General features: G+C 46.0%; 1 protein-coding gene across 12 annotated transcripts in view; it reads left to right on the top strand.

The window, feature by feature from the left end:
- Positions 1 to 290: 290 nt before the first annotated feature.
- lef1 (lymphoid enhancer-binding factor 1) overlaps positions 291 to 12,962 on the top strand; it is a 47,876-nt gene continuing 35,204 nt past the window's right edge. For 6 of the 12 annotated variants that reach the window (XM_020043958.3, XM_020043957.3, XM_020043964.3 and 3 more), the window contains exons 1-3: positions 296 to 1,277; positions 3,211 to 3,277; positions 4,858 to 4,982. In XM_020043958.3, the coding sequence (XP_019899517.1) occupies positions 1,077 to 1,277; positions 3,211 to 3,277; positions 4,858 to 4,982 (393 nt within the window). In that variant the 5' untranslated portion in view covers positions 296 to 1,076. Of the gene's footprint in view, positions 1,278 to 3,210; positions 3,278 to 4,857; positions 4,983 to 12,962 lie in introns of all 12 variants that reach the window. The other 6 variants (XM_020043955.3, XM_020043956.3, XM_020043954.3 and 3 more) reach the window with 2 other exon arrangements.

The raw sequence follows: 12,962 nt of genomic DNA, 5'->3' as shown, positions 1-12,962 counted from the left end.
GCTTATCATAGGCAGTGGTGTCAGCTTCATCACCGCTTGCAACCCGCCCCTAACTCCTTTTCCCGTCTACCTATTTGTTGTGAGCAGTGTATATTAAATCTCCCTACCCCTCACTCTCGGAGGAGTGTCAATCGGTGTGTTGTCAATCACAGCGGCGGCTACCCTTTCATCTCTATCCTCCTAGTCGCAGAGAGAGAGAGAGAGAGAGAGAGAGAGAGAGAGAGAGAGAGAGAGAGAGAGAGAGAGAGAGAGAGAGAGAGAGAGAGAAGGAGATCTACATTACTAACACACATACACAGTCGTTACATTACTCACGGAGCCGTGCTCCAGTTTGGAAGTCTGTCTAAAGCGCGTTGGCTTATCACGCATTCCTTTATCGTTTTGATATTTTTAATTACTTTCAATTCAGCTAGTTCAAGGATGTATGTTCAGTTTAACGGGGACACATAGCCTACGCGGTATTGTAACTGAGGAAAAATAAATACGTCCTCACAGTTTGCTACTTGTGGTAAACAGGCTACACCAGATAGTCACAGACCATCTTTTTAAATATTTCTTATTTTATTTTTCCACTCGACTTCACAAAAGGAAACACATTCTTACTGGACCACAGGACGAGGAAATATACGCAGAACTTTTTTCCACATGCATTTTGTTTGTTTCTTACCGGACCGTCAGTGGAACTCGCCGGTGGGTGCCCCCCTGTCTGCCAAATCTGACGGCTCATCTGACTCAAGTGGAGGTTTTGACTTCTGACGGTTAAAGAGCCGAACTGGCGAGTGCGTTGGTTTAAGCGTGCACTAAACATCCGCTTTTGTTGATAACATCTTACATTTCGGCTATTTAGAATCGGAATCATTGCCCCGGATCCACAATTCTTCAAAAACAACGACCACAACAAGGCACTCTCCTGTTGCTTAGCCAAAACCCAAACAGCGTGCTCGCACGCCTTTTCCTCGAGCTGCGGTTCACGTGAAACATTCTAGCGGTTTCCAGGAGCGTTTTCCCGGTTGTTGTGTGGATTTTGATAGTTCCTCCAGTTTGGGTAGTGCGGGTACTACTTTGACTGAATCAAAATGCCACAGTTAGCCGGTGGTGGTGGCGGCGGGGATCCTGAGCTATGTGCCACTGACGAAATGATTCCGTTCAAAGATGAGGGAGACCAAGAACAAATATTCGCAGAACTCAGTCACTCAGAGGAAGACGAGGGAGACTTGGCAGATATCAAGTCATCTTTAGTAAACGAGTCAGAGACGAGTCCAAACAGTAATCACGATGTAAGTATATTCCCTTCTGTTCTCATAAAAAACACAACAGGACTAAACGTTGCAAAACTTTCATATAGCCTTAATATGTCCATCAAATTTCATATTAATATATGTTAAATGGGGCCTAAACAAAATACTGCATTTCAGGTGTGTCATTTGTACATCCTCTTTAAATTAAGTTTAAGCGGATAAAATGACTGGATTTTAGGCCCAGCCGACCATGTTTAGGATTGTCGTTATTAAACAAGTAATGTGTAGCCTAATATTATTTGTACGATGTATAAATGTATTTGATCTGTAAATAGTAGCCATGTTCATTTGTTGACATTGTGTAATCAGTTGTAAACAGGGGCTCATAAATAACGCTAGTGCACGTGGCTGCAGAACTGTTTGAGATTGTGAATGATATCCCAAATAGGTCGAAATACCCCGGCCACAGAACAATTAAATAATAGCAAATATTATTATAAATTACAGCTAACTTATTTAAATTTATTTATTATAAATTGAATAAATCAAAAAGTATAAGATACATTAAATTATTTTATTGGTCATGGTGCATTCTTTTATTTGTCATATTAAATGTATTAGTCATATTTATTGTTATTATTAATGACTGTTATTTGTATTAATGGTGTAATAATTGTTTTGATAACAAAAAAAAAATTATCAGCAGTGAAAATTACAATCCCAATTCCAGGATTGCACCATTTTCTGTGGTTTAATTAAATAACCTTTCATTGGGCTCAATAATGTCGGCTGAGTAATATTATATATTTTCATGTTTTTGAACATATCAAATTCATAGCTGTTATAAAAAATAATATCTTTCATATTGAAACAACATGTCATCTTGGCAAAATGCACCTAACCCTGGCACCTTATAGATTATATTTGTGCACGTTCTCAATAGTGTTAACGCTTCCTCAATTCTGTAATTTCTGGGGCGATAATGGCCATTTCATGTAGAGGCACATTTTAAAAGCACTGAATTCAAATACTATTAAAGTGAATTCATTTCGTGTTATGAATGGAAATATTTAAAGAATATTTTTCCTCACGTCAACTTTTAGTAAAAGGTAATGCTGGTAGCTTTTTTTGTTTGTTCCAGTGGCATATATTATTACATTTATAAATGAGGCCTCATCTCAGGAGTGAATCATATATGTAAAAAAAAAAGGAATGCACTGTGCTGTAGTATAAAACTGTGGGACTAATATGCTCACGAGTTCCGTAGTCATTAGTAATCCCCCCCCCATCCTGCCTCAATGTATATTCTTTATCTGGGTTAGGCAGCTGAGCTCCAGATACTGCACGTGTGTGAAGATAAACCTAGCACAATTAGCTGTTGCCGTTTGTCATGAACCAATGTTAATGGAATTTGGGCAACTCCTGACTTTGGGCCGAGAACATACAATATAGTAACAGGAGCCGAGGAGGCCAATAAGACTGAGGCTGAATGTTAATTGAGAATCCAGTGAAGTTCTGTGACTCCCCTGGAAGCCACCCCGAGGGAGGTGAACTCCAAAAGGAGGTCTTTCTGCGCATTCCCATTTGAGACTGTGTGTGTGTGTGTGTTGGGGGGGGGGTGGTCATAGGAGTATTTTGTTAAAGCAGTCGACTACACAGCACACACTATCCCCACTTTTCTATTTTCTGAGGATTTTGAATTTGGGACTTTGCGTAAATTGGTTGGAGAGAATCAAAGCAGACTGATGGTTTGGAAAACAAGTTAATTTGTAGGCTCCTTAAGGACATGGTGCTTAATTAAGTGGCTCGTTGAGGGGTTGACACAGACCGCTTCGTCACCTCGCCGTGTGTGTGTGTGTGTGTGTGTCCTTAAGTCCAGGGACAAGCTGGTGTGTTTGTGCTTTTAAAGCGTGGGTGTTTTCTGAAGGTTTTCAACATTGTTTAACCCAATTTCTGTCTCCATCTCTCCCAGGGAACTAGACAATCCCAACTATCTCAAGACTCCTACCACGACAAACACAGAGACCATCAGGACGATGGTGAGTGACACACATGCCCAATCACATCCTCCATTTGACAGCATTACATATTTTTTTAGATCTGCAGTCCTATATGGGTCACACCCACTCCAGATAGCCGTTCCTCTGTAAAAATAAATGTATTTGATGTTTAAAAATATTCAACTCGGTATTTTAGAGGCAAGATGCTTATGGACATATTTTGTTTTAAAGGGAGACATGTACATCATAGACATAGGACAAAGTGCACTCAGAACCGATAATTTACATTTTCTATCGACCCCAGTAAATTCTGATGCAGAGAGAGATTAATGGATTCTGGTCAGGTCATGAACAGATATGCACTCATGACTGCTTGTTAGCCACAGTAGTGATGAGACAAGTAATGTCTAAATAAGTTAAAGCATCACATTTTCTTTATTTTTTTGCCGGGGGTTATGTAGAGTTTATTTCATTTTTATTTATTTTTAGCATTCCCAAAGGCTGCTGACCTTTTCATGGTTCTGGGTTCTCTGAAAAATGTAAGACTTCATTATGTATTGAGGTTGTTGTTTTGACATCAATAAAAACTTGTAAAAAGGTCTTGAAACGATGGGCTGTGAATTGTATGAGGCTCTGACACTATTAGTAAGGTAATGTCTCATATTCTTGTTGTTCACCGTCGGTATTGTCAGGGATGACATGTTGCTGCTGTGCGACATCGCCACGCTAATTTAACCACTTTGCCCGGCCCAGGCTGTATTCGCAGCCCATATACAGCTACAGGTCAGGATTGCAGCTCTATTCAAAGTGTGTCTCCTCTTTGTTCCCTTCGCAGCCGTCAATAGGACTTGCGCAAACCAAACTCCTTCTCCGCATCAACCCTGTGTTGCCTTCAATACACCAAACACTCACACTACCCACCCCACGCCCCCCCCCCCCGAAAGTGACAACTGCCGGCAGACAGCCACCAAGTCGTTTGTCGCGTGTGTTTTCTATTCATGGTGTGGGACGGACGGCCCACAAACATAAAGGCCCCCTCTTTAGGTGGGAGGCATTGGGGAACAGTAGAGGCGTCTCTTGTTTGGACACAGCCTGAGTGTTGCTCCTAATTGATGCTAATTGGCACAGAGGGACGCCATTGTTCCTCCGTATAATCCGTCCCTCCTCTCCAAGAGGGGCACGCTGGTGAAACAGGGGCCGCCGGGTCACGGCAGTCGTCAGCGACATCATTACAACGTCCGAGTGTGACATCACAGTCTCAAGGAGTTTATAGCCTCCAAATGCAACTGTCTTTGTAGGCTATTTGATGTATCAAAGCTGATCAACCCTTTAAAATAAGTATAGGTAGGCTGTAAACTCCTTGACACTTCCAAATGACTCTGGCCATTGTACTAGATCAGATGGTGGTTTGGAGAGGCTTTTTCATAATAAATCTTAACTGAGATCAATGTGCTTGAGTTTTCTGTCAGATCTTTCATTGCTCATCAATAAACAATTTGTGCCAAGTCTTGAGTCCGCATGAACGAATAGATCTCAAGTTAGATGTGGTTCTTAAAACTATAATGTAAATTGTAAAAAAGAAAATATATATTAAACCTTTGCTCTTGGATCATTTCCAGGGAAACACCAAGACATGTACAACAAAGGTCATCCATACTCTGGCTACCCGGGTTACATCATGATGACCAACATGAACGACTCTTACATGAATAATGGTTCCTTGTCGCCGACTATGCCCAGAACGGTGAGTTGCGTTGCACTACTTGATTCACTCACTCACAGCAAACCTTCAAGTTATTTATTCCCGTGTGCAAGGTGTATTTGACAAACGCATTTCTCTATTCTGAATTCTATGCTTGTGTGTAGAATCGTGACTTGAGTTGTCAGTTTATTCTTCGGTGCAGTGAGCCATGGGGCGCTTAGGGTGTAAGTGACTCTAATTAGTGAACTCCGTCAATGGATTTGTGCTTTTCACCGAATGACTCAAAGATCTGAATCAGCAAAGAGAGTTGAACTTTCCATCACCAGCCTTCATTGGCCACTTTGAAATCTAACGTGCTAATGCACAAGGTATTCACTAAAATGTACAATTTATAATAGTGAAATCAACGATTGATTCCTGTTTGTGCAGTTTATTTTAAAGATTCACACTTTCGATAGAAAAAAAATAAATGCATGTGACCTTTCTACCATAACTCCCACCAATTCCATTAACATGGCCTAGCGAAGACTGAGCAGCAACATCCCATCATTTGAAGAGGGAGTTTTGTGGGGAAATATCCAAGGTTTCCTTATGTCACTGCGCTCCTAGTCCCTATAACATAACAATATTAATTTCAGGCTGTAGGTCTGGATGCTGGCTTCCTGTGTCTGTGTCTGTCCAGTTTGCACATTTCCAGTCAGATGGAGGCAAAACGGCCTGACAGCAGCTGCCCACGCTAATCCTTTTGTGTGTGTGTGCGTGCGTGTGCGTGTGCGTGTGCGTGCGTGTGCGTGCGTGTGTGCGTGTGTGTGTGTGTGTGTGTGTGTGTGTGTGTGTGTGCGCGCGCGCGTGTGTCCGTGCGCGCATGCTGAAGACGCCTCTTCACTGGTGGTCTATGGCTCGCCATCTCGCAAAGCTGCGCCCTGCGCACCGACTAGAAGACACACACATACATGCGTATTGTTTAAGAACTAAAGACTTTTGTTTGCCTGTTCGTCTGTGTTGGTTTTGTCATGAAATTAAATGGAAGGGTTAGTCTGTGAAGCAATTCTGTGTGACTGTCCGACTATACAAATGGCCCCGGTACCGTCTTAGATTTTGTAAATGAGTCCCCTAATCATATACATTTTCTTCATCTTATGGACAATATTTTTTCAGGTTTGCACTGAATCATTCAACCTGGAGGAACTGACTCCTGTCCCTTCCCAGTGCTGCCTGGGCCGGTTTTAACACTCACTTTTATTTAATTCACTGTGGCTGCTTTGCTTGACCAATAAAACGGTAGTCAGTTTAATATATGTTCCTTGCACTTATCCAATAAAATGAAGCCGCTTTATGCGGTCATGCGAGTTGGAACATAGGTCCCTTTCTCTTTGTCCCATAGTTGATTGGTTGGATGTGAAATGTGTATGTGCCGATTGGCTGACTGTGAAATGTGTGTGCGCTGCTAATTGGTTGGCTGGCAAATGTGTTTGTGTTGATTGGCTGAATGTGAGACATGTACGTGCTGTTGATTGATTAGATGTGAAATGTGTATGCGCCGCATGGCTGTTGGATCTGAGCCTGCCGCCCACCACAACCTCCACCACAGTATCTGCAGGCAGGCCCAGGATCAGTTTTCGCCCAGATCAAAGGCACGTTCTCTCCCATTCGTTCCCCTCCTCCACCCCCCTCGCCAGTTTAGATTGATTTCCATTGGCCATGACATTCCTGTGCATGCGGCCCTACTGAACAGAACTGTCGGGAGTTGCTGATTGTCAGCAGATTTTTTTTTTTGGGGGTGGGGTGGGGGCGGGTGGAAGAAAGGAGCGAGCTATAGTACCTGTGGGGCACTGTGCTAGCTAGACCTTCTAAATCTTTCAGCGAGTAGATGTTTGTCCTTGGTTTGCCCTTGAGTGGTTCAGCAATCCCGGACTTGGTCTCGTGGCGTGCACTCTGGTTGTCCCAGTTGAGTCGATTTTAAAATGGAGGGAAGAGAGGATCTCTGTTGGATGTTTTACTAAATATCTGTGGCTGTTTGGTTTCTAGAAGCCGTTGTCCAGATTTAGAGACGAAGGGTGAGATGTGGGTGATCCCCCGTTGAGGACTTCTGTGTTCGTGCTCGCCGCGTGAGGCCTGTCTTGGAGTGACCGAGTTGACAACCTCGCCGGCCACTTCCCACCTTTTGAATCCACCCATTAGCCCGGTGGTGTAAATGCGTTCAGTGTTCTGTTTTAGGTAATGTCCACAGTTACTTGGGTTTTACTGTTGCATTTCGTGTTATTCAAATTGACCGTGCGCGTCCGATTGCTCATATCTAGCCGGAGGGCTGGAGTGTACAGGACTCTGTGAAAAGAGAGCGAGTTGTGTTCACTCTGTTTGGCCTCCATTTGGTTTTAGTGAAGACCACATTGCATGCCTGGGTGGGTGGGTGTCTGGGAATCAAGCTTTCACATCTCTCCGGTTAAAATCTCGGAATTAGCGGGCGAACACTTTTCTGCATGTTCATTAACTCAACGACTCTGTTCCCACTGTTATAAAACAGTATATTGCACATAAGGGAAAATGCTTAATGGCAAATAGTTTAAGCGTTGCGAAGCTGTAACAAGTGTAGCAGTTCAGGATGAGTGTGTTTTCGAAAAGACGAGCAGTGTTTCACTGGCTCTAGTCAAACCTTCTACATTTACCATCTGCCTGAACACCTGAATGGGAGCATCGCACTAGTTTGCCCGGCCCAACGACAGACAAAGCCATTTTCCAGCACTGCTTTACAACAATAACACTTTTCCATCGGCCTCTGAGCATGTGCATCCAATCTTCAGCCTTTAGGTGCAGCAGTTTGAGGGGATGGAATGGTCATAGCTGAATTAAGCTGTGCTTTTGGGGTGTGGACAGAGCCGAGAGAACACTTCCTAGGACCCCCCCCTCCCCCCCGCACTGTGTTGGCGGGTCCTTGTGGCGTGAGAGAGGAAAAACGTGACTGATCCTCCTAGGCGGCATATGTGGCAGCGTGGAATCAGTATCCCGGGCTTACCTAACAGGATTTACCCGGTCGGCCTTTTCCCTTTCCCCACCCCGCTCACTGTTCCCCGTGAGGTTCACTGCCTCCGACCGGGGCTTTGGTCAACAGCAGTGCCCTGATAGGGTGCCCCTCCCTGCCTCCGACCGGGGCTTTGGTCAACAGCAGTGCCCTGATAGGGTGCCCCTCCCTGCAGTACTTCCTGGGTGTGTGTGGGCGTGGCCCTGAGACCCAGCTCAGCACCCACCGTTGAAGAGCCCTCCGTGTCTCTGCGTGTCGTGTTCGGGTGGCGGTGTGACGCTCTGTGCGCAGCTCTTTCATCTACATCCGTGTTGGGGGGGGGGGGGTGGTTTGAGGCGCGTAGTCTGGAATATGGTTTTGTTGTGATTCGCAAAGCAGCTGGGGTCTATTTGATGTGTGACTCTACCATTGAAGTTCATTGCCTAGAATTGGCCTATAAAGACTTTTGCTATAATTCGTGATCCGATATTAGGTTTCAGTGAGTTCTTGGATATAGGGAGATATATATATATATATATATATATATATATATATATATATATATATATATATATATATATATATATATATATATATATATATATATATATATATATATATATATATATATATATATATATATATATATATATATATATATTTTGGTTAAATGTGAAGAACTAGAGGATCGTGGCGTAATGATTGTAATCGTGTGTGCGAGCATGCACTAACCGTAGACCTCACAGAACGTTCACTGTTCGGCGTCCCCCCTGGTCGGCGCCCCCCCCCCCCCCCCCCCCCCCGGTCTTCTGAAGTTTGCGGCTGGTTCTCAAATCCATATAGGCGGTCCTGTTGACACCGTGCGTCAGACCACTACTGTACTCTACAGCCAGGAGGTGGGCTGACACATTTATCCCACATGTTGCTCCCCATACCATAATGACTCCATGTGGCTGCAATCCCCTTATCAGCCCCTTTCATCTTTCTGAGTGGAGCTCGGTGAAATGATCCCCTTCCCGAATTGAAACGACTTGTGTGTGTGTGTGTGTGTTCTGCTTGTAAGATGAGAACGCAAAATGCGACCAGTCAAGGCTGCCTCAAGTCTTCCCGTAATTGGGTGTGAATTTGTGTTCCGATGTTGACGGGAAGTGTGACGGTGAACGCTGGCTGCCCTTTGTTTTGATTAGTTGTAGCTAGACAATGTCTTCATGTTGTCTAACCGAGCAATGGGGAAATGTGCTGAGAAGAAAATGTGTGTGTGTGTGTGTGTGCGGGTGGCACGTATTTGTGAGCGTTTGTTTTCACGCGCCCTAATGGGCTCACCAAATCGAGACACTCGTCATAACAAAGCAGCGATCATAGCGGAGGACGACGCGCCGGTCCTCCCCCCCATTCCCACTCCGTTCCCACATCCGACTGACATTGGGCTCCGCGGAGCCAGCCAGCCTGCCTGGGCACGGCCCGGGCCCAACCCCAGCCACCGCACCTGCCCAGGGGGCCTCACTCCTCACCGCCTGCCTTGTAAGAGCGGGGTGGGGGTGGGGGTGGGGGTAGGGCAGGCGTGTGCCTGCTTTGTGTGCTCAGTTTGGGGTGGGCTGTCAAGTTGGGCTGGGGTTGAGGCTTTGTTTTGTCTCTGTGTGGCGTCTGTTGTCGTCGCTCCGGCTGGTTGTTTTGACTCCCGGGCACTCACAAGGGACCCCCAGTGAAAGTTCCTCCGGTCCCCGGACCGCTGGGCCCCTATTGAAGGCGCTCCGTGGGAGCTTGGCTAGCAGGGCTCCTAGCCTCCACCAAAACACTGCTGATAAGACCCCTCCGCCAAGCCAAAAACAACACCCTGTTGTTTTGGTTGTGATTCACATTGACGCTGCGCAACTAGAAATGAATAGGATGTTTGGATCGGAAGCCTTTTTGAAAAGCCAGTAAATGTCAAGACCCTTTCTAGTTTGTTTGAATACACGTCAAAATGCTCCAGACTTTTCTTCATACTTAATAAGTGAATGTATTTCAGAAGCCTTTTTTTGGACGTATGTAGTTTTGTTACGTCACGTTCGGGGTGGACCTCAGAAAGATGGCTAACGCGGACCCCGTTACATCCCGGATCCTGCCTTAGTCCCTCAAACAGCTCATCGTGTGAATTCGTTTTTTAGGCCTTGGTTTCTACCAAAATAAATATTTAGACTTAAATAGTCAGTCGTAATAAGCTGGTCTACTGTAAACCCTTCCAGTCCAGTCCACTGTGGTGACTTTGTCCAGGACAATGGGTGCCGCAGGGGGCAAATATGGCTTCAAATCCACCGGCCACTCCGGACTTCAGAGAGAGCCAGCAAACAGCCCCGACTTTGTCCTAGTTGGGAGGCCCTAATCAATAGCCTCTCTGTTACCAAGTAGTTCCTCTTGATTCTCCCCTCTCAGTCTCCGTTATTCGGTTCAGATTGGAGTTATTTATCTGTTAGCGTGATGGTGTGTGAGAGCCGCGCAGCCTCTGTGTATCCATTGTGGCTGAAAGCATGCATCCGGTCCCTTCTGGTGTGTGAGGGTGGGCACGGCCTGCGTTGGGATGGTACAAAGGGCCACTCTGCTTGCCTCACCCAACCACTGGGCTTTATAAGCTCTTAAATGGATAGATGGATGTTATAGCTCTCTTCTTTTTTCCTTGTCCTTCAAACACACACACACACACAGTATAAACTTGCAGAGTGAGGGAGGATTGGGGGGTGGTGGTGTCTGCTATCAATTCCGTCTGTGTGGTCTCAGCCATTAAAAAAACACCCAGGTCTTTGAATGGTGGAGGAAAAAAAAAAGGCTGTTTTAAATTTTTGGGAAACCCATAAAAGTTTGTCGCTCCTTTCATATCAGCCTTGGAATTGAAAACAAATGCTGCATTCTTCCCCCCTTCTTCTTCTCAACTGCCCAATTATAGAGTTGTGAAAATAAAAATAAGCCCATACTGTCTCTCGCTATCCCGCATCCTTGCGTGCTTTCTCTCCTCCGTCATCCCTCCATTTTCCCTAGCCCGTCTATCCCTCCTTTGTCATCCTCTTTTTTTGTTATTTTCTTCCCTTTATTTTTGAAGAAAGTGTGTTTGTGTGTGTGTGTGTGTGTGTGTGGGGGGGGGGGGGGGATCACTGATGTCAAAGTCAAAACCAAGAGCATTAAGAAAACTGGCGAAATGCAATACAGCTGCAATCCGACATGACGCTGGAAAACAGGTCTGAGGAGCAGAGAGCCTCGCCGTATTCCCAGGGCGCGCAACTGCTCCCGGCCTCGGCTTTGATCTCTTCAAAGCTCCAGCCTCCTACTAGATGGAGTCCTGGCTGCCGCTCGCGCTGGAGAGGGGGGGGGTGCGGGGGGGGGGGTTGTCGGGGGAGGAGGAGGAGGAGGAGGAGGGGGGGGGATTGGGGACGGGGGAGGTCGTCTTTTCCTTCTTTTCCTTTCCAGGACTGAAATCAATCACAGTGCCGAGTGTAATTCAACAGGGCCAGATTAGTGACTCTGTTACCTGAGTGACTCACTGGGTCTGTAGTCTCTGAGGTTCACCAGCCTGCCAGGGGAAGCTAGGACGGGCCACTGGGGGGGTGGGGGGGGGGGGGGGGGGGGGTGAGTGCGAGAGGGGTGCTGAAAAGCAGGCCGTCATGCTGCCGTCCAGCAGAGCAGAAAATCAGGGCACAATGGAGTGATTACACTTGCAGATGTAGCCATATTTATGACCAAAGCAAGCGGAGGGAGAGAGTGAGACAGTGAGACAGTGATTGCCACGGAGCTCCAGCTAGCTAGCTCAGTCGCTAACGAGCGCGGTTCCTTTTGTGTTGAGGCTTGTGCCTGGTGTGCCTGCCCCCCCCCCCCCCCCCCCCCCCGTCCTTCTTTAGTGCCATATCTCTAGCTCTCATACCAGGCACTTCAGATGGCCCCCAAACGCCCAGGCTTGGCCCAGGCGTGGGCCTCAGGCGCCTAATTTGCCATGGCTGGAGAGAGGCTTGGGAGAGAGAAGCTGGAGAGATACTTTGGCTGCAGGTCACAGAGAGAGGAGGAAAACAGCTGAACTAGAATGGGACTTGGCGTGTCTCTCGGTTCGCCTGTCTCTCTTTCTTATTCTCACTCTCTTGTTGCGATTCTATGAGTCTGGCCGATCCTATAATACAGGGCACACCATGTTGTGGCTCCGCAGCAGGCCCTGAGTCACGTTTTGTTGTCCAGATTTTGCTAAAATGTTAGTCTTTGCAAGTGATTATGGCCACCTACTTCATTCTGTTTGGTGTCCTGTAACCGTCAGAACTGACTATAATATTGATACATACCAGAGGCTGTATGACCTGATTATATGGGACATATACGCTTTTTATGAGCCTGTTTAGACTACAATAACTAATTTGTTTACATAATACGCAAATACAGTTGTCTATTCACCGAGACCTTGTCTTTAGACCTCAACAGCCACAGGGAGGTGACATGCGACAATTGACACTCACTTGTTTACACTTAAAAAAAAGAAATCTCCGACGCAAATCTTGGCAACGAGTCTCGTGGTTTTAAAACACTATGTCCTCTTACCCATTCACTCCTCCTTTCTGTCCCTCCCCACACTTTCCCTCTCCTTTTCTCGCGGTAATGCTGATGTCACAGGGAAGAAAACCGCTCTTTGTTTATCGGCGCTTGGCGGCAAGTCACTTGATGCCGGGTGATGAAATGCACAAAAATATCCAGAAAGAATGTGTTCATCTGAGCAGCTCCACTGCGTTCTGTTCCGCGCCCCCCTCTACCCCCCTTTTCCTCCTGTCCTCTCCTTCCTTTGATCATCGTCTTCATCTGGGGCTACACTGGTAGTGATGGTAGGGAAGGCTCTTATTTTCCCCTGGGGGGCACATTAAGGAAATTAGCTTTACACTCGTTGTTAGGACAATGAAGATATGGATGTCCATGATGGTACTTTTCACAAGCAGACACAAAAGACTGAAATGGGATGGATTGGATTTTCTTTGTCTCAAATGTATTATTTTTTTTTTTATAAGGAGTAGGCTGCGTATGAA

This window comes from Esox lucius, chromosome 25 (assembly GCF_011004845.1).
Source record: "Esox lucius isolate fEsoLuc1 chromosome 25, fEsoLuc1.pri, whole genome shotgun sequence".
In the NCBI taxonomy this organism is placed as follows: Eukaryota; Metazoa; Chordata; class Actinopteri; order Esociformes; family Esocidae; genus Esox; species Esox lucius.
The sequence above is the reverse complement of the archived record's forward strand: the minus strand, read 5'-3'. Positions and strand labels throughout refer to the sequence as shown.